Source organism: Humulus lupulus, chromosome 3, assembly GCF_963169125.1.
Source record: "Humulus lupulus chromosome 3, drHumLupu1.1, whole genome shotgun sequence".
Classification (NCBI taxonomy): Eukaryota; Viridiplantae; Streptophyta; class Magnoliopsida; order Rosales; family Cannabaceae; genus Humulus; species Humulus lupulus.
This window is the reverse complement of record NC_084795.1, coordinates 237,955,106-237,983,000: the sequence shown is the minus strand read 5'-3', so window position 1 is coordinate 237,983,000 and position 27,895 is coordinate 237,955,106. Positions and strand designations below refer to the sequence as shown.

General features: G+C 36.8%; 1 protein-coding gene across 1 annotated transcript; it reads right to left on the bottom strand.

Moving 5' to 3' along the window:
- Positions 1–22,882: 22,882 nt before the first annotated feature.
- Positions 22,883–23,344, bottom strand: LOC133825488 (uncharacterized). The gene has a single exon (XM_062258420.1). The coding sequence runs from the start codon at positions 23,342–23,344 to the stop codon at positions 22,883–22,885; it is 462 nt and encodes a 153-aa protein (XP_062114404.1).
- Positions 23,345–27,895: the final 4,551 nt, after the last annotated feature.

Sequence of the window (27,895 nt, the reverse complement as noted above, 5' to 3'; positions counted from 1 at the left end):
CCGTGTAACCCAAATAAACCCACATAACAATGTGGTCTCACACATATATCACATAAATATACAATTATGCCCGTAACGGGCCAAGTTACCAAGATTGCCCTTCTAATAAGAAACAGGCCCACTTGCATATTTAATACCCCTAAACATGCACACCTAGTCATATTATCACATAATTCACATAAGTACAGTTAAATATAACGCTTAAGCATATAATTCCAGATATTTCCATCCAGCCCCCCTAATCAAGGCCCAAAGAAGTATTAGGTAATTTTGGGACGTTACATTGCCTCTCTTCCTTTGTTGAAAACCAACCAGGTCATTGATCGTGGTTTCAATGAAATGCTCGCCATAAGTCTTTTCTACATGTTGTATTTCTGGTTAATATTATTATTTTTTCTTTTACCAACATCACTCTTATGCTGCTCACAGGCCATCCTGATCATAAATAATGGGTGGCGCCATGTTGAAGAAAACGGCTCAAAATTTGTTGAGGAGCAAAAAGCAGCAAAGGACTAGATCAAGGCCCTCAATGAGGAGCAAATATGAGTAGAAGGCCAGATAAAGGCCCTCAATGAGGAGCTAAAAAAAACCAAGGAGGACTTAGACAAGGCCATAACTTTAAAAGAAAAATACAAGGTTGCATCCAAGGCTAACCATGATGAGGCGGTCAAGCTTCAAGATGACCTAGTTGCGAGTTAGAAGGAGGCAATGAGTTGGAGGAAAAGGTGAGGATATTAATGTGAGCAACTTGGAGAGGTTTCAAGGTGCAACATTCACCTGCTTTTATATGTTTTGGAAGAACAATCAAGGTGCAAACTTTGATTATCTTCTCGAACAGATAAGGGAGTCTAAACTTGCTCAATGTACTGCTCGATTAGAGGAGGAGAAAAATGGCCCCACATCTCCTGAGATTTCTTTGGCCATGGGGATCGACAGAGAGGAGAAGGCTGGAGCAACTGTCGACCAACAACCCCGTCAAAATCCTCCAGTTCAGTGAATTTATTTCTTTCCTTTTATTTTGTAATTATAACACCCGAGCAACCTGTTTGTGATGTCGAAACAATTTACTGCTTAAAGCGTGTTACTTTTATGCTAGTTTTTTAATTACATTCGAGCAGTACTGCTTGCGTGTAAAGACATATCTTTTGGATATTATAGTTGTAATTATAACATCTGCTCGCATGACCAAACTTAGCATAACACTTTATACTTTTGTGCAAAATCTAAAAAATTTTGAAAATATATTATAAGTGTTGTTACATGCTTTCCCTTATTTTGATCGTGTGTTTACATATTTTCATATGCTTTGCCTCTCAGTATCTTATATGCCCCCAAGTGATTGAGTAGCTTAAGGTGCTTGGTCACTTGCCGTAGAACAATACTTGTTCGAACATTTACTACTCGCGTACTTGTAAATAATTATGAAAATATAGCAAAACAACACACGTTATGAGAAAATATTTGTAAGAAAAATACAATAATTGGCAAGAACAACTGGTTGCGCACAGTTCCTTTGATTTCTCATAAAAAATGGACAAATTCGTGTATGTACGAGTGATCAAACAATCTTACACGTATAAGCGACCAGCCAAACAACTGACCAGCCCTTGTTCAAAAACTTGTAAACGTAAAAACTAATTAATACAAGCCATTCTTTAAAGAGAAATGTTGATTGATAATACTTGCATAGGTGTTCTCCATTCCAATAATGAGGAACGAGATCTCCATTTAAGCGAGCAAATTTATACGTTCCTGTTTGTAGAATTTCTTCAATTTGATATGGACCTTCCCGGTTTGGCCCAAGGACTATAGTAGCTTGGTCGCGAGTATTGAGGAAAACTCTTCTAAGTACCAAGTCTCCTAAGGAAAAATTTCTCATGAGTACTTTAGAGTTAAAATATTGAGCGACCTTTTATTGATGAGCTGCTATTCGTAGCTGAGCCTTCTCTCTTCGTTAAGCTATCAAGTCTAATGATTCCATCAACAACTGGTGATTAGTATTTTGGTCGTATGTTTGCCTTCGGTGTGAGGGTGGATCTAACTCAACTAGTAGCATGGCTTCCTATCCATATGCTAAGGAAAATAGTGTATGACCCGTTGTTGTTTGGTGTATTGTTCTGTATGACTAGAGGACTTCGGGTAATTCTTCTGGCTAAGCTCCCTTCGCATGTTCAAGTCTTTTCTTCGGGTGTCCTTTATCATTTTATTCATAGCTTCAACTTGTCCATTTTCTTGTGGATGGGCTACTAATGAGAAGCTTTTAGTTATACCATGTCGTTTGCAGAAATTGGTGAATAGGTTGATATCGAATTGCGTGCCATTGTATGACATTATTTTATTTGGGAGTCCATATCGACACACTATGTTTTTGATGAAGAAATTTAGAACTTTTTTGTTGTTGTGATTGTTGCGAGTGGTTCAACTTCTACCCATTTGGTGAAGTAGTCGACAACTACTACTGTGTATTTCACACTCCATTTTCCTGTTGGCAAAGATCTGACCAGGTCTATTCCCCAAACTGCAAATGGCCAATGGCTTTGCATCTGCTTCAGCTCATTTGGGGTTGCTTGAGGTATTTTGGAAAATCGTTGACACTTGTCACATTTCTTCACAATTATTTTTTGCATCCTCATTCATTGTAGGTCAAAAGTACCCTGTCGTAGAATCTTCTTTGATAAACTTTGCCCTTAGTGTGATCTCCGTAAAACCCATCGTGTACTTCTCGTAATAGTTCCTTAGCTTTTTCTTTGGGAATACATCGTAGTAAGAGCATAGAATATCCTCGCCGATACAAAATTCCATCCACTAGAATAAATCGGGCGAACTTTCTTTGTAGTTTCTTCTATTCATTCCTTTTTGTTGGCAATATTCCAAGGCCGAGGTATTGAATAATTGGAGTCATCCAAGTATCATCTGTATGTATAACCAGGGTGGAATCAATTTCCTATATGTTGGGGGTTGATAGATGTTTGTTTGGTACTATGTTTAGCATATCTACATCTTTGGAACTTGTGAACTTGGCCAATGCGTCAGCGTTGAAATTCTGGTCACCAGGTATTTGTTGCAATGTATATTTATCGAATTGTGCCAAAAAGTCTTTTGCTTTGTTTAGATATGTGACCATTTTCAACCCTATGGCCTGATATTCTCCTAGAATCTAATTAACAACCAATTGTGAATCACTGTATATCTCTAGTGATTTTACATTTACATCCTTGGCTAGTCTTAATCCTTCGAGCACTGCGAGAAGTGCTTCATATTCAGCTTAATTGTTGGAGGCACTAAAGACAAATCTAAATGCACAGTGAAATCGATGTCCTTCAGGTGTTATAAGAATCAATCCTACCCAAGAATTGTGCTCGTTGGAAGACCCATCAACATATAGCTTCCAGGTGGTAATTTCTGCTTGCACTTGTGTTCCTAGTGTCTGCTCGAATGTTGGGAGATTAGTGAATTTAGCTACAAAATCTTCTAATGCTTGACCCTTCATTGTTGTTCGTGGCAAGTAATAAATTTTGAATTTTTTTAACTCCACAACCCATTTTAATAGTCGACCAGGGGCTTTCGGTTTTCGCAAGACTTTCCATAATGGCTGTGTAACGACCCGAATTTGCTAATCGGGCTTAGGGCTTTGATTAGTGTGCCTGGAGGGCAATAAACGATTTAATATGCTAATATGTGGATTTACGTGTATATATGATTGTGATGCATGTTTAGTTAAGTTAAATATGCATGTGTACCCCATTTGGACATTAGGGGTATAAATGTGATAAATGTTATATATATGTGATATGTCTATGCAGCACGGTCCGAGACAGTCCTGGGGAGCGGTTAGCCTGAAAGTCACAACAGGGTTGAGATTCGGACTCGGGGCGAGTCGAGGGGTAATTCGGGTATTAGATGAGTTATGGGGTTATCGGGACATGAAAATAAATATTTGGAGATATATTTGAGGATAGAATGTCTAGGCGGGAATATTGGGGAAATTTACCATTTTGCCGTTGGGGACGTTTTGGTACCCCGAGCCTTGAGGTAACTCTTTAGACTTAAGTCAAATAAAACAAAAAGAGGAATTACTTAGAAGCTTTGGGGAAACCGACATATACAATCTCCCATAACTGAGATAGCTCTTATTCTCTTCTCTTCTTTACTCTCTAAGGCAAACTCAAAGGGAAACTCAAAGGAATTGGCTAGAAACTAAAGGGAATTCAGCTGTGATATCTTAGGAGCTTGAAGCTTAAGGATTAAGGATCAACCCAGGGACTGAGTTCAGCAAAGGTAAGCTCTAATTACTAAGGTTTAGTCTTGGATTTCTGCTGGTTATTGGGGATTACACGTTAGTCAAGATTGGTTTACTTTTTTTTGAGAATTTTGGCTGAGTTTTGAAGTAGGATTCAATGGGGTTTTGGTGCTGTTACTAAGCTGAAATAATTGTGTTAGTTATCTGGGTTTAATAGATGAGTTTTGGGTGAATTGGCTTGAGGAAAGGTGTGGAAAAATGGTGGAAAAATCTGGGTTTGGAGGTGAGAGCCGCGGCCCGTGTGCGCGCGCGGCCATGGGTGGCTGAGAGGTTCATGCGCGCCGCGGCCCGTGTGGGGGTCAGTGTGGTGCTAGCATCTGTTTCGAGGCTAGCCGTGGCTCTTGTGGGTGGGGCCGCGACCCTTAGTGCCAGTTTGAGTTTTTAAGGGTATTTTAGGCTTGGGAACTCAAGGGGTAAGGCTCGGGATGGATTTTATCACCCGGATTGATAGAATTCAAGGTCCTGGAGGTTAGGGTTATGACTCAAAGTTGTTTAGTGGATTAGAATTTGATGGATAAACATTGTTAATGTGTTGTGACTAGGGTTTCGGTGAGGCTCACGTTAGAGGCCTGTGCTCGGGGCATCGGTGCTCAGAAAGCTCGGAACTCAGGTAAGAAAACCCTTGTTCCCATAGAGCTTGTATGCAGGGCTGAGCCCAATGTATTTGAATAGAATTGATATGCAGGGCCGAGACCAATATGTTAAAACTGCGGGGCGTAGCCCTTTAATTGACTATGCTAGAATTCTGTACTTGCTTGCTATGCTATATGTATTGTGATGTGAATGATCGGCAAGAGCCGGGAACGGTGTAGGCCGAGAACGACGAAGGGCCGGAAACGGCATTGGGCACGTTGGGTGCAAGGCCGAGAACGGCAAGGGGCCGGGAGCAGCGTTGAGCACGTGGAGTGCGAGTTGCTAGGGTGAGTCCCTAGACAGATACCTGGGATATCCTCACGGCGTGGTCCGCGAATCCAGGGCTTGGTAATGCCTGGGACGGCTAGGCCGTATGTGTTTAGCCAATTGGTGGCCTATTTATATGCTTGATATATGTGTTGCATATGTTATCTGTTTATGGGTTTTCTTGCTGGGCTTCGGCTCACATATGCTTTGTGGTGTAGGTAAGGGTAAAGAGAAGATCGACCAACCATGAGTACAGCAGGCGTGAGGCGGCGTGTACATGTTTGGCCAGCCTGGCTGCCACAGCCAGAGGATTTTTGGGAGATGCTTGTAAATGAACTTAGATTTTGTCGTTTAGCCGACCTAGTACAGTTTTTATGTTGTAAATATTTCTAAACTGTATTTTGGGATCCCAGGTGTCAAACTTTTATGATCTTCAATGATATGGAGTTAATTCTACATTTTTCCTATGTTTATGGCTTAATTACACTATTTGACTTAAAACCTCGATTAGTGAGTTGAAAGCATGTTTTTAAACTCACTTAGTAACGACTCTAAGGAAGTAGGGTGTTACAGGCTGGTTGGTGAATACTATTATGGGGTGGGCTTGAAAATAGGGTCGCAACTTTTGTGATGCTAGTACCAAGAAATAAGCTAATTTCTCAATAGATGGATACCTTGATTCTGCTCCCACTAGCCTCTTACTTATATAATATACTGCTTTTTGGAAACTATTTTCTTCTCTGATCAAAACAACACCAACGACATATTCAATTATTGCTAAGTAAATGTACAAAGTTTCTCCTTCGACTGGTTTGGATAGAACAGGAGGTTGAGCCATATGCTTCTTGAGTACTTGAAAGGCTTGCTCGCACTCTTCTGTCTACTCAAACTTCTTGTTTCCTCTGAGAATATTAAAAAATAGGACACACTTGTGAGTAGATTTTGAAATAAATCTACTTAGGGAAACAATTCTTCCTGTTAAACTTTGTACATATTTAATCTTGGTGGGTGGTTTCATGTCGATCAGTGCTTGAATCTTTTCAGAATTAGCATCTATTTCTTGTGACTTCACTATGAACCCCCAAAACCTCCCTAATATGACTCCAAAAGAACACTTGAGAGGGTTAAGCTTCATCTGATATTTTTTCAAGAAGTTGAAGCATTCTTGTAAGTCCTTGGCATGCCCACTAGCTTTTTCCAACTTTACCAACATATCATCGACGTATACTTCCATGTTATTGCCAATATGGTCTTTAAACATGTGATTTACTAGTCGTTGGTAAGTCACACTAGCGCTTTTCAAACTGAAAGGCATTACTTTGTAATACTATAGCCTGATATCTGTTTGAAAGCTAGTGTGTTCCTTGTCAGGTGGGTGCATACTTATTTGATTGTGGCAAGAGTATGCATCCATAAACGACAACATTTCATGCCTTGATGTAGCATCGACCAGCTAGTCAATCCTTGGCAGTGGAAAACAATCCTTCGGGCAAGCTTTATTGAGGTCTATAAAATCTACGCAAGTCTTCCACTTGCCATTTGGATTTGTGACTAATACGGGATTGGAGAACCATGACGGATAAAATGCCACCCAAATGAATCTGCTTTCCTTAAGCTTATTGACTTCCTCTTTTAATGCTTTGGACTTGTCTTTGTCGAGCAACCTTCTCTTTTGCTGGACTAGTGGGTTGTTTTTGTCGATGTTTAGGACATGAATAATAACTATCGGGTCTATTCCCACCATATCATTATGTGACCAGGAAAATACTTCTTGATGCTCTCTTAAAAATTCAACCAGTTCTTTTTTTTATTGTTGTTTCTAAGTTTTTACTGACTTTCACAACTCTGGTCAGTTACTCCATTTCTAATTGAATCTCCTCGACATCATCCATAGGTCCAACTTCCTCCTCAAAATCCCCAAAGCGAGGATCTAAGTATTTGTCCTCACTTTGGGCAACACCCTATTTGGTGACTTGTTCACCGGATTGGGCATTTGGTTCGCTGACTCCTTGCAACCTTTTCTCTGATCAATTAATTCTTCTTGAGGCAATGAGCCCACCCCTCTCTATACTTATTCTCCTTCATAATGGAGGAGTCATAACATTCCCTTGCCTCCCTTTGATTTTTGTGCACGCACCTAATTCCTACATCTATTGGAAATTTCATGGCTAGATGTCACATTGCGGTTACTACTCGTAGCTATACCAAGATGGGCCTTCTGATCGCAACAGTATATGTGGAAGGAAAATCAAATACAATAAAAATAGTATGTAATTTCCTGTTCGCAGGGGCAGTTTCTATTGTGACCAAGAGTCTGATTGACCATGTTGGAGCGAGCCCTTCGCTAGAGAAACCATAGATGGTTTGGTTGCATGGTTCCAAATCTTGAACTAATAATTTCATTCTTTCCAATGACGATTTGTAAAGTATATTTATTGAGCTTTATGTGTCCACCAACACCCTTTTCATCATCATGTTGGCGATCTGAACATCTACGACTAGGGATCTATGTGGGGGAACCTAACATGCTTCACGTCAAGCTCAAAGAAAGTTATACAAACTTCCCCTATTCGAGATTTTTTGGGAGTTCACTCCTCGTCAGTTAGCATTTCAATTTTTTTCTAGTGACGTAGGGTCCTACCATACCTATCTCTTACCTTACCACTATCACTTGCTAAGTGTGGTCCGCCACAAATGGTGAGCAAAGTGCCCGCGACTGGGGTTGGCTGTAGAGGAGGCGAGCATTGGCGTGCACGTGCCTGCTCGTTGCCCTTGCTAGCTCCTTGTAGGAGATTATCCTCTGCTCGTATATGTCTCCTCAGATGTCCTTTCCGTATCGGAAACTCAATCTCATCTTTCAGCTGGTTGCATTCATTTGTATCATGGCAATAATCGTTATGAAAGCGACAAAACTTTGTTGTTGTTGGGATTAGTGCCCATTAAAGCATATGTTTTGAACAATGTTTTATGAAATAAATATTTGAAATGAATTTTTGCATATATATATTTTTTATTACTATTATTAGAATAATATTATATGAATATCAGAAAGTTCCCAAATTCGTTATTGTGACCACAATCTTGTATTGGTATGAGAGGAATAAGATTGTAGGGATGAATCTAAATAGTTTGCAGTAAAACAAAGTTATATGAAATCTTTTGTTTAAATATTGTAAATACGGTTCACTAGTATTATGAATACATGTAATCTAGATCTGGATTACTGATGTAGTAGGACATCTTAGTGGATGTACTTTGTATGAAGACGTTATACATGAACATGACCCAATATGTTATTAATACTTAATAATACTGTTTACTTTATAAGTATTAATTAAATATATCAATAAGATTGTAAATCCTAAAATTGGCAAATTTTATAGAAATGTCTTTTTATTTAAAAGATAATTTTAATTTCCTATTATTGTGATTTTCATAATATTAATGCCTTGAATTAGTTTGTAGGTTGATGTTATCACAATATGTTTATAAAAGGAAGTTGTATCTTCGTTATATAAAGAAAATATTCTGTGCTTACTCAAAATTATTTATGGAATATTTGCCTTTTATTTTTCGTGCTGCTCAAGGTAATAAACTTCAGGAAACTAAATCTTTGAAGTCATTAATTGTTATTTCTATCTTGAGAAATTTGATCTGACACAGGTATTAGCTGTCCTCACCAAATTCGTATATGTCGGATCCGAATCTTCTAAAAATGGCAATTCTTCATCAATCAAGAATGTCTTCAAATATTCTTGCTTTTATTAGGAGATTCTTTCTCAGCCTTTCTGAGCACGAAATGGACTCTATAAATAGACTTCTAAGGCCTTGAGAAAAAGTGAACTCTTTGGTGCATAGTTTGTGAGTGAATTGTAATATTTGTGAGAGTTCCTTGTTTGTATTCAAGATCATTGTATTCATGTAATCTTGTAGTAAAATGAGTGTTTAGTTTTTGTGGTGAGATTATACAACTTCCATGAGTGAATACATGTTGTAATTTGAACACAACTTTTATAGTCTTCGGGAGAGGATTTTTACAAGCCTTGTGTCGGAAGGATGCAAGCACTCGCTGGCCATTGAATGGAGTTCAAGAGGTTGAGCATTTCAATCAGAATTAGATTAATGAAGAGAAGTACAACAAAGTTGCAGCAAATCTCAAGAGGGAGTCTTGTATTGTTTAAGTCAATATTTTGTACTTGTGATTCTTTATTAATTGGTTTTATTCTCTGGGCATGGCCCCAAGGAGTAGGTTATCTGGAAGGATTTTTGAACCTTGTAAAAATTTGTTGTGTTCTTTATTGTTTATACACTGTCATTTTATTGTGTTCAGTTTCTGTCGTGACAAGTTCTTATTCTGTTATGACAGATCTGAAATCTGTTTCAACATTTAATTACCATTCCGCACCTTAATTAATTAACATGGTTTAATTAATTTGGTAATTATTAAAAATAGAATTTCAATTGGTATCAGAGCGGGTCACTCATTTCTGAGTGTGATCTTGGTTTATTTTGTTTGTTGTTCTTGTTCTTGCAATGTCTTTTTTTTTTTTTTTTACAAAAGGAGGTTCCATAATTCACCCCCCTTTACTCAATGATTCTAACTATCCATATTGGAAATTTAGAATGAGAGCCTTCATCAAATCTCAAGATGAAAATGCTTGGAGAGCTGTTTTGTTTGAGTGGTTGGACTCCTCCAGCAGAAAGCATTAATGTAACTAAGGTAAAATCTGAACTTGATTGGATTAATGTTGAAGATAAATTGTCCATTTACAATAATAAAGCATTACATGCTATTTTTATTGGTGTTGGTGAAGGTTACATTAAATTGGTTTCTTCATGTGTTTCGGTCAAAGATGCTTGGCAAATCCTTCAAACCCAATTTGAAGGAACTGCTGATGTCAATCGTTATAGTCTTGTTATGCTCACAACAAAATTTGAAAATGAAACCCTCACTGAATTTTATGAGAAATTTTCAGATATTACTAACGAATATTTTGCTCTTGGTGAGAAACTTAAAGAGAATGTTTTGGTTCGAAAAATTGTTAGAGCTCTCCCTGACAGGTTTTAGACTAGGCTCACTGCAATTGAAGAAGCAAAAGACCTGGACAAAATAAAAGTAGAACAATTGATGGGTTCACTTCAAACTTTTGAACTAAACCAACAAATGAGACAAAAAGGTAAAATAGAAGAAATCAAGGAGAAATCTATTGCCTTGAAATCTTCCAGAGAAAAGAAGGAAAGTTCGGATGATGAGATGGCTTTGTTAACCAATTTTTTTTTAAAAGTACATAAAGAAATTGGGAAATAAAAAGGCCATATCCAAAAACCCAAAAGGTAATTTTTCTAAATCCTTTGAAACTAATAAAAAGGGTGTTCGGTGGAGGGCATGTGAAGGATTTGAACACATTCAATCTGAGTGTGCCAATACCTTAAAGAAAATAAAGCCATCGCAGCTACTTGGGCTGATCAAGACTCTGAACAGAGTGATGAGGAAGACAATAGTGTTGCCTTAACCTTTGTTCACAAAGGTGTGTCTTTTTCTTCAGTTGATTCCAAGGATTTGGTATGCCTTAATAATTCTGTTTAGAATAATGAAGAATCTGATACTGACTCTGATGAATCTGACTTAGATGAGGAGTCATTAAAAGATTCTTACAAAATAATGCATGATCAATGGCTGAAAGTTTGCTCTGAGAATCTATTAATGGATAGCAATATAAGAAATCTGTTGAAAAAATTAAAGAACTTGAGTTGATTATTGCTTCAAAAAATAATGAAATTAATTCTTTGAGTAAAGAAATCGATCTTATCCAGAAAAATATCAAAATGCTTAATCATAGATCTATGGTTTTGGATGATTTTCTACTTACAGGTCAAAAAGCTAGTGATTTTTCTAGGTTAGGATCAAATGGATCTAAACCTAAAGGAAAAACAATTTTTATTTCTGGAAATATTCCTGTTGTTTCAACGACTGACCCTTATGCAAATTCTACTCAGACTCATGTGGCCTTATCTTCTCAATCTGTCATAACAGATGAGAAACATACTAGAAATTTCTAGAATAAAAAAACTGGTCATTTTATTCAAATTTGCCATTTCTGTAGAGTGAAAGGTCATATTCGACCTAAATGTTTTACCTTGATTAATTTTGTTCAAAAAATTACTTTAATCATAATGGTAATTTGAGACAAATGCCCTTGAAGAAAAAGACTCCACCTAAGAAAGTTTAGGTGAAGAAAAATAAATTCAAATGTCTTGCTGCTTTTACCTGTCTTAGAGCATGTGCTTCTAAATCTTGGTTTTTTGATAGTGGTTGTTCTAGGCATATGACAGGTAACAAAAGCATACTCATTGACTTCGAGACTTTGAAGTCACATTTGGAGATGGTAAGCCTTGTAAGATACTTGGTAGTGACACTCTAAATTATGAAGGACTACCAAAGTTACAAAATGTTCTTTTGGTTGATGGACTTAAAACTAATCTAATTAGTATAAGTCAAATTTGTGACCAAAACTTGTTTGTAAATTTTTCTCATGATAATTGTTTTGTGCTTGACCAAGATGGAAATTGTGTTTTCAAGGGTTATAAATCTGTTGATAATTGTTACACATTATCTCAATCACACAGTTGTCACACAAACACAAGGATTGATACTAATTTGTGTCATGAAAAACATGGTCATGTGGTTTTTGAAAATTTGAGAAAAAATGGAAGTGTGAGTCATGTTCATGATTTACCGAATTTAAGCAAATATTCTTTTGGTAAATGTGAACCATGTCGATTGGGAAAAAATTTGAAAATTTTCCATGAAAAATGTTTTAGTGTTGGAGTGTGTGCTCGCTTCCAAGGGAACTCCATGGATATTAGGAACGAGTTTCCAAATGTGCAGCGGAAAGGTGGTGGGTTGGCCCAGTGTACAACAAAAAATTTGTAACATATTTAAACTACTTTTAAATATGCGGATCCATTAATATACATACATTAATCATAAGCAAGAAAAGAATAGAAAACATACCTCTTGATGCCTATCAAGTGTCCTTGCTATCTTTTCGTAAAATGAACGAACTTCCTATCCAAGCTACTCCTAGGTACTCACACCAAGATCTTCCACAACGTTCTCTACACCTCAAGAAGTGTGTGGGCACTTAGAGAATAAAGGATAGTTAATTCTTGATTCTACTTGATGTACACAACACATCAGATCAAGAGAATAAGCATGAGATTGGTTCTTTATCTTTTCTAGGGAGAAATAGAAAAGTATCGTTCTTTTCTTTTTGAGCAAATAAAAGAGTCTGTTCTTTATTTTATGATAAGTCTAACTTAAATAGAAAATATTCAAATTTAAAAAATAAATCTGTAACCAATTTACATTTTATCTTTTAATTAATTAATTATCTCATTAATGAAAATCTAAAAAAACTAACTTTTGAATTTTCCATTAATTAATTAATGAAATAAATAAAATTAAAAAATCTATCCCTCAAAAACTGTGTAGTACACGCTACACATAGTCCATATTTGATTTTTCCATAATTATTTAATTATTTATTCAAACTACCTTATCAGATAAAAATCCAACAACCTGATAATTAATTCAAATTTGAATTAATTATCTTTTTAACTAATTATCAAATATAATTAGTTATTTGAATAAATATCAATCTTTTAAATTCAAATCTAATTTGAACTTATCAGATTATTATCTCCCACTCAAATAAAGATATTTAATTAATTCTACCAATTAATTAAAACCAATTTAAATTAAATAATAATTTCAATATTAAATATTTAATTTATTATTATTTCAAAAATTATAATTAATTAATTATTTAATATAATTTCAAAAATAAATTTGATTATTTAATATAATTTCAAAAATTACATAATAATTAAATATCAATTAATTTTGCTAATTACAACTAATTTGTAATTAATTAATTAATTAATTAATCACTATTATCACATAATTGCATATTTAGCCCAAAGAACAAATATGTCTTTCAACCATTTTTCGCTTTATATCAACTCTTGCCTTGAATAGTGTTGATAGAGCCGCTGTGGGGACCTATGGACCTATAATTCCAAGCTCCAATAAATTTGAGATTATTAATTAAACTCTTTAATTAAATAATCTTAATTTATTAATCTCATTATTACTCCACTATAAATATAAGACTACACTCTTGTAATTATAGACATTTCATTTACTGAGTACTTTATAAAATAAAGTGTCCATTGATATAATCATTACATACAAATTCACCCTCTAATAGTGGTTCATAATTAACCGGGAATAAAATTACCGTTTTACCCTTTTAATTATATCTTGTTTCCTTAAGTACCATTGACTTTACTAGTGAAGGTTAATTCATAACTAAATTATGAATTTGAGCTCAATAACCTTTCAGTCCCAAATGTCAACCTTTAAGAGAATCATTATTCAATCTCTTACGAGAAGGTATAGATTCCATATCTGTATACTATGTCCCTAGCCATTTACATTAATGAGTTCCCAAAACAAAAGTTTCTAGCCTGATCATTCTGACAGACCCTAACGAGTGAATCAAAGAACTCATACAACATAAACAGGAGTTCATAGTAACTTAAGGATTAAGATCTATTTGTATATGATTATCAGTTGATATATTTAATTAATACTTCGAAACGGTATTTAACTAAGTATTAATAAACATATCAGGTCCAGTTCTATATATTCTCTAATATATAAAGTTCCTCCACTAAAGTTTCCTACTACACTAGTAATCCGGATTTAGATCACATGTATTCATAATACTAGTGGACCGTACTTGCAGTAATTAATCTAAAGATTCCATAACTTTATTTTACTGCGAACTATTCAAGTTCATTTATCTCAAACGCAGTCCTCCTGTACCAATACGTGGTTGAGATCACATATATGAACTTAGAAAATTTTCTGATATTTACTTAATATTATCATAGAATAAAATAGTCCATAAAATATATGCATAACAAATTCAATTTATTTCGTAAAACAATGTCTCTACATATGCTTTCAGGGCACAATTCCCAACAATGGAGTCTCATGTGACTGCTGTAAAAAGAATTATTCATTATATAAATAATACTCTTGATTTAGGCATTTGGTACTCCAAAGAAACAAACTCTAACCTTGTGTGATATAGTGATGCAGATTGAGCAGGAATCACTGATGACCGCAAAAGTATAAGTTGTGGTTGTTTTTACTTAGGAAACAATTTGGTTTCATGGCATAGTAAAAAACAAAACTCCATCTCCTTGTCAACAGCCGAAGCTGAGTACATAGCTGTTGGAAGCTGTTGTACTCAACTTTTGTGGATAAAACAAATGTTCGCAGACTATGGGTTTGATCTTAAAACTTTAACCATTTTTTGTGATAATACAAGTGCTATTAATATCTCCAAAAATCCTGTTCAGCATTCTCGCACCAAACATATTGACATTCATCATCATTTTATTAGGGAACTTGTTGAAAACAAAACTCTGATTTCAGAATATGTTGAGACTAACAAACAAACTACATATATTTTTACTAAAGCTTTAGACACGGTCGGATTTGATTCCCTCATGAAATCCTTGGGGTTTGTTTTATTTGAAATTGCCAATAATTGATTGTCTTGCCATGCATATGTGATTGTTTAAATCTCTTGTCCTATTTGGAAGAAATTTGTTAACCATAATTTTTCAATTTTTGGAAAATGATCGTTATAATTTTTATACTTTATGAGGAATAAAAATCATATTTGAAAAATTGTAGACCTTCCAATTTATATTTGATCGAATCATTCTGTCTATTTTAGTATGAGTATTCCTTAATCCAGTTTATTTTTCAGGCTCCATTCTAGAAAAGAGCTATCTATACTGATATGTGAAAGCCAACACTGAGTAAGTTGGTACCAGGTAATTAGCAATTATATTAGAGGATACTTTACCAGTGTAAATGGCTACCATCAGTATAAGTGTTATAGCCTCCATTATGGTTACAATTTGAAAAATTCTACAATTTCCGAACATGGGCAATGACCCTAGCTTTAAAAGGCCAAAAAGAAACGCCAAATTGATTACACATGCGCACACATATGCATGTTGACTAGACTGAGTAAGAATGTTGTAAGAATCATACACATAATGAATTGATTAAAGTATTTTTTGTGATTGGTATATTCTTTTTCGAATTATGGTTATCATTATCACTTTGTATTTTAATTATATTTAATTTTTCTAATTTTTGAAGAAAATGGTTATCTTGTTTCTCTTGAACAGGACTTGGCATTTACATGGACTCATATGATATGACAATTTTGCATTTTATTTTGGGCATTTTTTTAAAAACAAATAAAAGATAAAAAATAAATTTCCTTGTTGACTGAGTACTCAAAATTGAAAAAAATGCAATTGATTTGTTTATCTCACTATATTCAAAATCTTGTAAAAGTTTCCCATTTTTAGGTGTGAAAGATTTTTTTTAAAGGAGATATTTTAAAATTTATCACACTAAATTCTGTTACCCATTTTTTTTGGTTACCCATTTTCAAATTTGCCTCATTTATTCACCGAATTATCTATATATTCGGATTGCCTTTGGGTTTTTATTCTAATTGTTTCTTGTTTTCTTTCTTGCTCATTTGTGCCCAAGTTTTTTAGGTTTTTGTTTTTTGTGTGTCTCCGTTTGTTTCTCCTCTAGGAGCCATGAAGACCCGAGGCAGTGGTTCTACCTCCAAACCTGTGAAGTCTCAGAAGGAGATAGTTCCTGAGACGGTTCCTTCCGCCACTCCTCTTGTTTCAGCGTAATTCCCAGCTACCTCGACTCGTATAGGCCGTCGACCCAAAACCATAGCAAGGAAGAAGGTCCTTGCTCTTCCGGGTCCTGAGGGATCTACTTTGGTTGGGGCTACTAGTAAAGGAGTGACCTTTCCCAACCTTGATGAGCAACAAAACCAAGCCTCAGCGGTTCCACTCGTCTTACCCGAAGGTCCAATAAAAAAAAGCCCGCCTTGACTTTAATCCCTACACAATCTGTCTCCAGCGAAGCTGAGTCCGATCTGTTTAATCATGAATCTGAGTCGTCATTATCCTCTAATGTGATGACACCCACGGAAAAGGGCAAGCGCAAATCCAAAGCCGCTGGATCAAAGAAAACCAAGAAGATCAAAGTGGCTCCATCAAAAGGTACTAGCTCCATCTCTGATTCTACTCCTTTATCCAAATTCAAATTGAAGGCAATAATCAATCCTCCTCTTTACACCTCCTCGAAAGATGTCTCTCTTGAAATGGAAGACTCATTGCCTGAGTTGAACTCCTCATTGACCGAGTGAATTCTTGAAGAACCTCATAAAGATTCGGAGGAGGAGACTAAATCTGAAGCAGACCCATCAGAAACCACTCTTATTGCATTTGACCCAAAGGGCACAACACCATTGGCATTTCCTGAATTTTCTACCAAAAGCACTAAACACAAAGGTTCCCCCGTCCGTTCTTCAGGTTCCACTTTCAAAGCTCATTCTCTTACCTTCTGTTTTAATGGCAATGAGAAAAATATGCAATTTTATGAGCATCGTCACTTTATTAGTGAATAAAATTTCCTTTTTTCTCCTCATCGTGTTTTTGGGGTTTTGCTTACTTTAGAAGAAAGGGGTTGGTTACGTTCTTTGTCTGGATTTGAAGGGGTTTTGCCTCAGGTCATTAAGGAATTTTATGCAAATCTGAATGATGAGTTGTTCGATCAGACTTCCTTTATGTTTCATAAGGTTTATGTTAGGGGTCATTGGTATAGGTTTAGTCCTAGCGAAATTGCTAAGGTCCTCAATCTAGTTCCTGTTGAGATTTTGCAAAGGATCAAGTTTTGTCTGGGTTAGTTGGCCAAGCTATGGTGTAGGAACCAAGTGCCTCTCTCTGTGTCTCAGACCTTACTCACTACTATGGTGCACTTTTTAAATTTTCCATGTTCAATTGGATGCCCACCACTCACTCCTCGACCATCACTAAAGATATGGCCTTTCTATTGTTCAAAATTGGGCTGGTGTCATTGTCGATCTAGCTGCTGCTATTTTTGATCAGATCATGTCCTTGAGTGGTGCCAAACGCAAGGGTCAGCACTTGATGTTTTCACAAGTCATTTACAAACTGTTGGACTTTTAACGTCCTTTGAAGAAGTCACACGAGACCTTGATTTCTCCTTTGGTTGGACCAACATACACTGTCCAAGAGATCAAAGATGACAATGCTCCCACCATAACTCGAAAGGTCAAAGGCATTAATTTGACTGGTTTTGGGTTTGGAGATGTCAAGACTGACTCCCCTACTGTCTCGACTACTCTCGCTTCTGTCTAGACATGAATTGCAAGTCTCTCAGAGCGGTTCACTGCCATGGAGGATACTTTACGTCAAATCCTAACTTCTTTGGCAATTATCAATGCATCTACCACTCCAGCTCCATGACGGTTACCGTTTCTTTCCATCTATTTTTATTTTCTTTCAATAAATGTAAAAGAACATTAAATGTGTCTTTGTTTTGATTTCATTTTCTTAGACAATGAGGGGAAGAAAGAGTAACTCTATTTTTGGTGCTTTGATTAAGTTTTTTGACCTGCAATTGTTCATTGATTTTGTTTATTGTTTTAGTCATGTGCTTTGGTTATTTTTGGCAGGGGGAGTCATTTCAAGACTCTTGTCACTATTGTGAATTTAAGTAATCACTTGTTTTATGCAGGATCTTTCAAAAAATAGATTTTCCTTGTCTATAAAATTGCCAAAGTGGGAGATTGTAAATCCTAAAATTGGCAAATTTTATAAAAATATCTTTTTATTTAAAAGATAATTTTAATTTCCCATTATTGTGATTTTCATAATATTAATGACTTGAAGTAGTTTGTAGGTTGATGTTATCACAATATGTTTATAAAGGGAAGTTGTATCTTCGTTATATAAAGAAAATATTCTGTGCTTACTCAAAATCATTTATGGAATACTTGCCTTTTATTTTTCGTGCTGCTCAAGGTAATAAACTTCAGGAAACTAAATCTTTGAAGTCATTAATTGTTATTTCTTTCTTGAGAAATTTGATTTGACACAGGTATTAGCTGTCCCCACCAACTTTTATAGACTTCGGGAGAGGATTTTTACAAGCCTTGTGTCGGGAGGATGCAAGAACTCGCTGGACATTGAAGGGAGTTCAATTGGTTGAGCGTTTCAATCAGAATCAGATTAGTTAAGAGAAGTACAACAAAGTTGCAACAAATCTCAAGAGGGAGTCTTGTATTGTTTAAGTCAATATTTTGTACCTGTGATTCTTTATTAATTGGTTTTATTCTCTGGGCGTGGCCCCAAGGAGTAGGTTATCCGAAAGAGTTTCTGAACCTTGTAAAAATTCATTGTGTTCTTTATTGTTTATGCACTGTCATTTTATTGTGTTCAATTTCTGTCGTGACAAGTTCTTATTTTGTTCCGACAGATTTGAAATCTGTTTCAACATTTAATTACCATTTCACATCTTAACTAATTCACATGGTTTAATTAATTTGGTAATTATTAAAAATAGAATTTCAATTGGTATCAGAGCAGGTCACTCATTTCTGAGTGTGATCTTGGTTTATTTTGTTTGTTGTTCTTGTTCTTGCAATGTCTTTTTTTTTTTACAGAAGGAGGTTCCATAACTCGCCCCCTTTACTCAATGATTCTAACTATCCATATTGGAAAGTTAGAATGAGTGCCTTCATCAAATCTCAAGATGAAAAGGCTTGGAGAGCTGTTTTGAGTGGTTGGACTCCTCCAACAGAAATCATTGATGTAACTAAGGTAAAATCTAAAGTTGATTGGAATGATGTTGAAGATGAATTGTCCAGGTACAATAATAAAGCATTACATGCTATTTTTAATGGTGTTGGTGAATGTTACATTAAATTGATTTCTTCATGTGTTTCTGCCAAAGATGCTTGACAAATCCTTCAAACCCAATTTGGTTGAACGAAATTATTTCTATTATTTTATTGATAATGAATGGATTACTTAAGAAATGTGGTTTTATAAGGGCATAAAACCCAAAAAACTCCCACTTGCACTTTTAAAACAAATGCGACATTTCTCTCAAACCCATTCCCTCTATATGCTTTAGAAAAGTTGTCTCTCCCAGTGTCTTTGTGAAGGGATCCGCAAGATTGTCCTCAAATGCAATCTTCATGACCTTCACTTCTCCCCTTGCCACATATACTCTGATGAATGTGATACTTACTCTATATGCTTCGCTCTTTTATGGCTCCGAGGTTCTTTAGAATTGGCTATCGCCCCATTGTTGTCACAATACAAAATGAGGGGTTTATCCATTTTTGGAATAACACCAAGATCTGTATAAAACTTCCTCAGCCATACTATTTCCTTAGCAGCCTCAGAAGCAGCTGTGTACTCAACCTCCATGGTAGAATCTGAGATAACAGATTGCTTAACGCTTCTCCATATCACAACTCCACCCCCAAAAGTAAACACCATTCCAGAAGTTGACTTCTTGTCATCGACATCAGTCTGAAAATCAGAATCGGTACAGCCTAACGGGTTCCGAACTCCACCCGAGTAGACTAGCATATAATCTCTAGTTCATCGAAGATATTTCAGTATGTGCTTGACCGCTATCCTATGTTCCCTTCCCGGGTTTGACTAGTATCTGCTCACAACTCCAACTGCATGACAAATGTCTGGTCTAGTGCTCAACATAGCATACATTAGACTTTCAACTGTAGATGCATAAGGAATCCTTCTCATATCATCTTCCTCTTTAGGAGTCTGTGGGGATTGCTTTTTAGAAAGATGGATTCCATGTTGGGACGGTAATCGTTCTTTCTTTGAATCTTTCATAGAGAAACGCTCAAGCACCTTTTCTATGTAAGCTGCTTGAGATAGAGCCAAAGTTTTGTTCTTTCCATCCCTCAAAATCTGGACACCAAGAACATAACTTGCTTCACCCAAGTCCTTCATTTGGAATTGAGTTCCCAACCAGTTCTTTATGTGTGATAATTTCTTGACATTGTTTCCAACGAGCAAGATATCATCCACATAGAGAATCAAGAATACCACAATGTTTTATTCCTTAAGTTAGTAAACACAGGGCTCGTCAACATTCTGCTCAAAACCATAGGTTTTAATGATTTCATTAAACCTTAGATTCCAGGAACGCGAAGCTTGCTTAAGTCCATAAATAGACCTATTCAACTTGCACACTTTCTTTTCTTGTCCAGTTACTTTAAACCCTTCTGGTTTATCCATATAAATTGTTTCTTTTAGGTTCCCGTTAAGGATCGTTGTCTTGACGTCCATTTGCCAAATCTCATAATTAAGAGCTGTGACTATGTATAAGAGTATGCGAATAAATTTTAGCATGGCAACCGGAGAAAAAGTTTTCTCATAGTCAACTCCTTCTCTCTGTGTATAACCCTTTGCCATGATTCAAGCCTTGTAAGTCTCGACCTTTCCATCAACTCCTCTCTTCTTCTTGTGGATCCACTTGCACCCAATGGCCCTAAAGTCACTAGGTGCTTCTACAAGTTCCTAGACGGAGTTAGAGTACATGGACTCCATTTCTTATTTCATGGCTTCAAGCCAAAGATCTTTGTCAGGACTACCCATTGCCTGTTTGAAAGACAATGGATCATCATCATGTGTGTCCCCTAAGACCATGTTGGTTTCACCATCCATACAATTGCGGATCGGGGTACAAGAAACCCTCCCACTACGACAAGGCATCGTAACTGTTTGAACTGAAATTATGGTTTCTTGTTCTTCCTCGTTAATCTCGACTTGCATCACTTAAGGAAGATCAGTAGGAATATTTTTGTTTTCATCAACTTGCATTGATGGAATCAGAATAGTAGGAATAGCTAAGTCACATTGCAATTCTGCCAAGACTACTTTGCTACGAGGTTTGAAATTAGACATGTAGTCCTCTTCAAGAAAAGTAGCATTTGTAGAAACAAACACTTTCTTATCTTGTGGACTATAGAACAAACCACCCTGAGTACCTTTAGGATAGACAACAAACAAGAAAACTTCAGTTCGCGGTTCTAGCTTTCCTTCCTTTTTCCTTAGGACATGAGTGGGACACCCCCAGATTCTATAATGATGCAAACTAGGTTCATGACCATTCCATAGTTCTAAAGGTGTTTTGGAGATAGCTTTAGACGGCATGACATTTAAAATGTCACACGCAGTATGTATGGCATGTCCCCAAAAAGAGATCGAAAGAGTTGAATAACTAACCATGGACTGAACCATTTCCATTAACATGTGATTTCGATGCTCCGCAACACCATTTTGTTTTAGAGTACCTGGGGCAGTACGTTGATATAATATCCCAAGTTCATCTAAATGATCTTGGAACTGCATATCCATGTATTCTCCACCGCTATCAAATCGCAAGATCTTTAACGTTTTACCTAATTGGTTTTGAGCCATTGCAAGGAATTCTTTAATCTTCTCAAATGTTTCAGATTTCATATGCATTAGGTAAAGACACGAGTATCTCGAGTAGTCTTCAATGAAAGTGACGAAATACTCATAACCATCCCTCGCTTGAACATTTAGCGGTCCACAGACATCTGAATGAACCAGCTCTAGTGGTTCTATGGCCCTTTCTCCTTTTGTAGAGAATGGATGCTTGATCATTTTACCCTCGAGACAAGATTCGCAGACAGGTAGGTCACCCATTGTGAGTTCCCTCAAAGGCCCAGCCTTTGTTAGTCTTTTGATCCTATCATAGTTAATATGACCAAGTCGTAGATGCCAAAGATATGTCATGTTATCGTTATCGACCTTTTGTCATTTGGCATTCCTAGATCTAGCTACCTTAAATAACTCGTTATTAAAAATGGAGGGTTTGATAGGTTGTAAAAGGTATAGCCCATTTTCCATACATCCAACATACAATTCACATCCATTCAATGAAATTGATGTATTAAAACTTGTGAAAGTTACAGCAAAATGTTGTTAATGTAATAAAGAAACTGAAATTAAATTTTGACTAAAGTTTGGAATAAAATAAACATTATTTAAAACTAAATATTTATTTCCAAAATTTAGACGAGCTTGTCCTCTTGCTTCAACGTTCACGAAAGCTCCATTTCCGACTCTAAGCTTCAGGTCGCCTTCCTTTACTGGTGTCCAATTGCTAAGTAGCTACAAAGAAGAGCATACATGGTTAGTGGATCAAGAATCTATAATCCATACATAATTATCATCTTCCAAGACACATGCATCCAAGACAAAGGATTGACAATTAACTTGGGTTCCTCTATCCTTAAGAGTTGGGCAATCCCTTTTCCAATGCCCAGTCTCCTTGCAGTGGAAACATGCTCCTTTGACTTTCTTAGCAGCGGGTTTTTCCCCAGTAGGTTTTGCAGCACCTCCAGTTTGTTTTGTAGTAGCTGTAGCCTTGCCCTTCTTGTTCTTTCTCTTATTCCTCTTGTTGCTTTTCGAGGATAAAACTAAGTTTGATTCTCCAGGAGTGACCTCAGTAGCAGCAGCAAGATTCTTGTCATGTCCCTTACTTGGTCCACCATTGATACCTTCAAACATTTGAAGCTCATTCATGAGTTGAGTCATTCCGTACTTCAGTTTGTTTAGTAAGTATTTGGTGGTGAATGGAAGAAAACTGGGAGCAAGACTATACAGAATAAGCCCCACTTAAGTTTCCTCATCTATGGTGGCTCCGTGCAATTCTGCCTCTTGAAAGTAGTTCGTCATCTTGATGAAGTGATCACGAACATGCATTCCAGGTGCCATCCTGGCATTAGCATACTTCTTCGTTGCCTCGAAACGAGCTTGTCTAGATTTGTGTCTGAACATTTCCTGAAGCTGGTCCATGATTTCATAGGCAGTTTCGACATCCTCCAGCTTCGTCCTTAGCGTGTCCGACATGCTAGCTAGCATGTATGCCTTGGATTTTTTGTTGGCAGCGAGCCAACGCTCGTACTTCTCCCTTGATTCTTTTGAAGATAAATCACCAGGGATGTCAGGGCAAACTTCAGTCATAACAAACTTAGAGTTGTCGCCGGTCAACACAATGTTGATGTTTGACTTCCATTTGGGAAAATTCTCTCCAGTGAGAAGTTCCTTGGAGAGAAAGGAGATAATGGGATTCGACATAGAGCTACAATTATCAATAAGTAGAAATCAATGTGTTGTTTAACAAACATTTAATCACATAAACATTCTGAAATAGCTTAAACATATCAAACATGCATAAATATGTAAGATACTAAAAAACACATATCTACTATTGCTAAGGTATTTTAACTAGCCATGAATACATGTGTCCCGTTAGGCGAGAATCACAAATTCACCTAGTTAAATAGAGAAAACATATCAATTAATAATAGTTTTAAACTATTATTAATAACCTTCTTATTCGATCAAAGTCACGAAATCCAATTATTTCTGTTGACGCTGTTTTTCGTCAACTTGAGAACATAAGAGTGTGGATTCAAGAATGGAGATATAATCAAATAAATAACACCATATTTTATAGTGGTTCGGCCCCAAAATTGATGACCTACGTCCACTTAGTCACTTTTATTAATATTTAAGCTTGAAGAACCATAGTTTCCGGTGAACTTGCGTCGCCGGTTGTTCTATAGTCCTCTTTTGCTTTACATTACATAAGAACTGTGTATACAAGAATGGTCATTCGACATTCTCAATTGCCTCTCCCCTATTTCTATCCCATCTCCTCTTATTTATAGTGAGGAGTTTAGGGTTACAATTAGATCATGGGCTTAGGTTATTGGGTCTTGGCCCGCAAACAATACATTACAACAGAAATACAGTTATATTTTGATAAATGACAACTCTGTACTCCTTTGCTAACTCTGTTAGCGTGGATGTTGTGTGTTGAATGAACAAGATCCTTTGCCTTGTGCGAACAGAGGTGAAATAACTTGTCTTGTGCAAACAAAGGTTGAGGAATGCAGCTACGTGACCAAATCCCCTATGTTAGTGCTTGGTAGTCTGCTTTGTACTCTGTGAGAACAAGAACCAATTTGCACTGCATGAGAACATGAGCCATTTTGCACTGTGTGAGAACAGGAACCATTTTGCATTGTGTGAGAACAGGAAGGCAAAATGTTCCATTCATAATCCCTTCATAATTGCTATTTTTTTAAATGTCATAAATGTCCAAAAAATGGGTATAACATTTGCCCCCAAGTCAGTTTTCGTGCTTTGCGCAATTCTGACTTAGTTACCCGAACAATTTCCCCATTCACTTTTGCTTATACACTTACATGACATTTAAATAAAATATCCTTTTCACGATCACTTCTCTAATCGTTCCAAAGGCATTTTATTTGACAACAACTTGTTGGGCTTGTATTATGTTGCACTCCTCAAATGGGTTATAGGCCAAATATTTTGCAAGAATTTTAGGCCCAAACTTTGCAAACCCTAAGCCCAAAGACTTATTATTCTCTTAGAGAGGGAACCGAGGATGCAAGACCCAGCTGCCGCCAACCCCATGCCCAAAGGACAACAATGCGGCTGAAGCACTTCCTTTAGCTAGCTGGAGTAACACCGACATCGCCAGAGGGGAAAGAGTGTTGCTGGAGAGGGAGGAATGCGACCAACCCCTTCTCTTCCTTCATGCCTCTGTTTATTTTATTATCTCAACTTGTCGGAAAAAACTTGCAGTAATCTCTCCGAATTTTGCTTGACTTGATTGGCTTACAAAATCACTGTTTGGGGTCGCAACTTTGGGGCTTATCCTGTTCTTCTAACAAACTAGGTATACCAAATATATTTATTTGTCAACTTGAACTCTTGCTGTTCCTGAGTAAAAATGGGTCTTGGTTTCCTTGAATTGACATATATGAGCAGTCCATTAGTTAATTCTCTTCGCACAATGTATATAGCTTGTATCAAATAGGGACGAGCGGTCTTTCTCTTGAAAAGGAGGCTCGGGCGAACACAATTTTTAGAGTTGATTCTCTTCCCTTTGGGCCTTCAATTATCTGAGTTGTCCTTGCTGAGTTTTCTTGGCTTCTCGCTTATGTTCATTTTTGTTTACTTCCCAGAAATGCACATGCTTATGCTCTTAGCTTACTATATACGAACGAACAAACGAACGAACATGGATTTCTTTTTATATGCAAAGCAAACGAACAACCCTTGTTTTTATTTCTGAATATGCTATTAATCCCTTGCACATGAGTGAAGAAATAAGAACAAATCCCTTTATATATACTATGGGTTATTGTTTGTGTATATGTGAATAGACCTTTTGATATTGGCTTCTAAACGAACAGAAGTATTGCCTATAAGCGAACATATTTTTTCCTTTATTATGTACTTAAATACACGAAAAAACCTTATGCGCATTAGTAGAAGAACATATCCTTATCCACGCTCATCATCCCAAGAATGATTATGAGCGAACAAGTTGATTGTCTACTAACCTTATGTGTATTTCATTTGCTTCTTGCCTTTTTCATTTCCATGTGTAGGAATAAAGATGATTAACCATCTCCCATTTATTCGAATGAGTTGATGCCATTAGAGTAGAGACTTCAAATTCTTACTTGTTTCTAGGCACACAATCAAACAGTTAGTTTCTGTTCGTTCCCCTCATAAGTAAGCCCATTTTCTTCAATTCTGTTCTCATCTAGTATACGTATATAAGCCTGGCGCGAACAGGGACATAAGTAACTCCACATTGCCTTAGGTGAATAGGTCCCCATAGCCCATCTAATTTGTGGCTTGTTCACCCAATCATTGATTGATTCAAATAGAGTGATGCAAACGAACATAGCTCTATGATTCACAACATTTACCTTTTATTCGCACCATTTATAGAATAGGCGGACAAATAAGCTTTTCCTCCAAAGCTGTAGGTGAATAGGTTGCATCATTGAACATGCGAACAACTTCACCTAAGTCTCGGTCCAATCCACCTTTCATGAATTAAAACGAGCAGGTACTCCTCTTGCCAATGAGTGCAAGCACGCACTCATCAATCACTACTTAGTTACTTGAACATACATCACACACCTTTTTCTTAAGTAGAATTTGCTAGTGTCTTGTAAACAGAATGCTTAAATTAACCCATAAACGAACATGTTGCTTGAACTAACCCATTAAATGAATAGGTTGCTTGAACTAACCCATTAAATGAATAGGTTGCTTGAACTAACCCATTAAACGAACAGGTTGCTTGAACTAACCCATTAAACGAACAGGTTGCTTGAACTCCTTTTATGAGTGAGTTTCCTTGTTCTCCCCAACTATAGATTCTTTTGCAAGTGTTTTAGTACCCTTTCGGTTCTGTTCACCCTAGCCGTACACTTATGGGCGAACAGGCCTCATATTGTTTATGTGCAAACAAAATCTTACTCTTTCCTCTCCTTTTCAAGTACTGGGTTTTGCTTGGTCTTTGAGGAGTCTGGTTTCTTCTACAATCCGGTTAGGCCTCATTCTTTGAAGTGTATAGGGATATGTTCGTCCCTATTTTCTTCTAATCTAGGACCAAGTCCATGCCTCCCAAGAAATCAAGAGCATTAAGGAAGAGGAAAAAAGTTGACTATACCGAAAAAGAGCTTGGAGAAATCTTTAGCTAGGATGGTTTTGTGACACCGAGATCCGTCCTTTCTACAAGTGACTTGTCCCATTTAATAGATAAGTATGGACTTATTAGTGAACTCGGTCTTAGAGTTCCTATTAATGATGAGCAAGCAGGTTCCCCACCAGACGGGTATACCGCTTGGAGTCCCATGCATTGCCAAGAAGGGGCCTTCCTTCCACTTCATTCATACTTTGTGGAAATATGTGACTATTTTGGAATAGTCCCATTCCAACTAACGCCGAACAACTACAGACTATTGGTACTGCTACGTATTCTGTATAGAGTGTTAGATTGGCCTCCCCCTAATGCTTTGGAGGTTCACTTCTTGTTCAATCTCAAGTCCAACTATGTATCGGGTTATGAAGGATTCTACCACTTGTGTAGCTATTCTGGTCGGGAAGTCCTTAGGAGTGGCATTTCCAACCCTGATCGCTACTTTAGTCAATAATTTTTTACTAATTCCCTCCAGTCCGAGCATAGGTCATTCCGAGATATTGGTAAGTATCTGATCGTTTCCCTTTCAATAGTTTTCTGTTCGCTTCCTTCACGTTAAGCTTATTCTGCTCACCTAACTTGTTGTTTTCGGTCCTTATAGGAGACCGACTCCAACCTCTGAGATATGAGAACGTCTTTCTCAGTTACTTCGGTTGGATGGCAAGTATAGGAATGCATCTTTCCTTATCAATGATGACAATTTATGATTGGTCGGTTTACTCAAACCACACCAGTCATTAGATCATCTATCGCCGCCTCCAGAGTTTGACTACGTTCCTTTTTCTCGAGAGTCTATACGCGAGAGGCGATCATAAGAGTTTTTTGTTGTTCGCGATGAGCCTGAGTCAATTCACTTTGAAGTTTCATCTGCTTGCTCTTCCCCAAGCAGTCTTTGTTCTAGGTTGACCAACTATTCAAAGTTTGACTTATCGCAAGTGCCTCTCCCTTCTAAAACTTTTACTGACGTGGGAGGCCTTGGTCTATCCCCTAGAAATGAGGAACTATTCCTCCCTCATTGGTTAAATGAATACTTTCCAGAGGAAACTTGTACTGACAGTCCTTTTGGTATATTATTTTTTCTTGACCGCATT

Excerpts from the sequence above, each read along its gene's own strand:
- LOC133825488 (XM_062258420.1), bottom strand. The coding sequence starts at position 23,344 with ATGTCGAATCCCATTATCTCCTTTCTCTCCAAGGAACTTCTCACTGGA.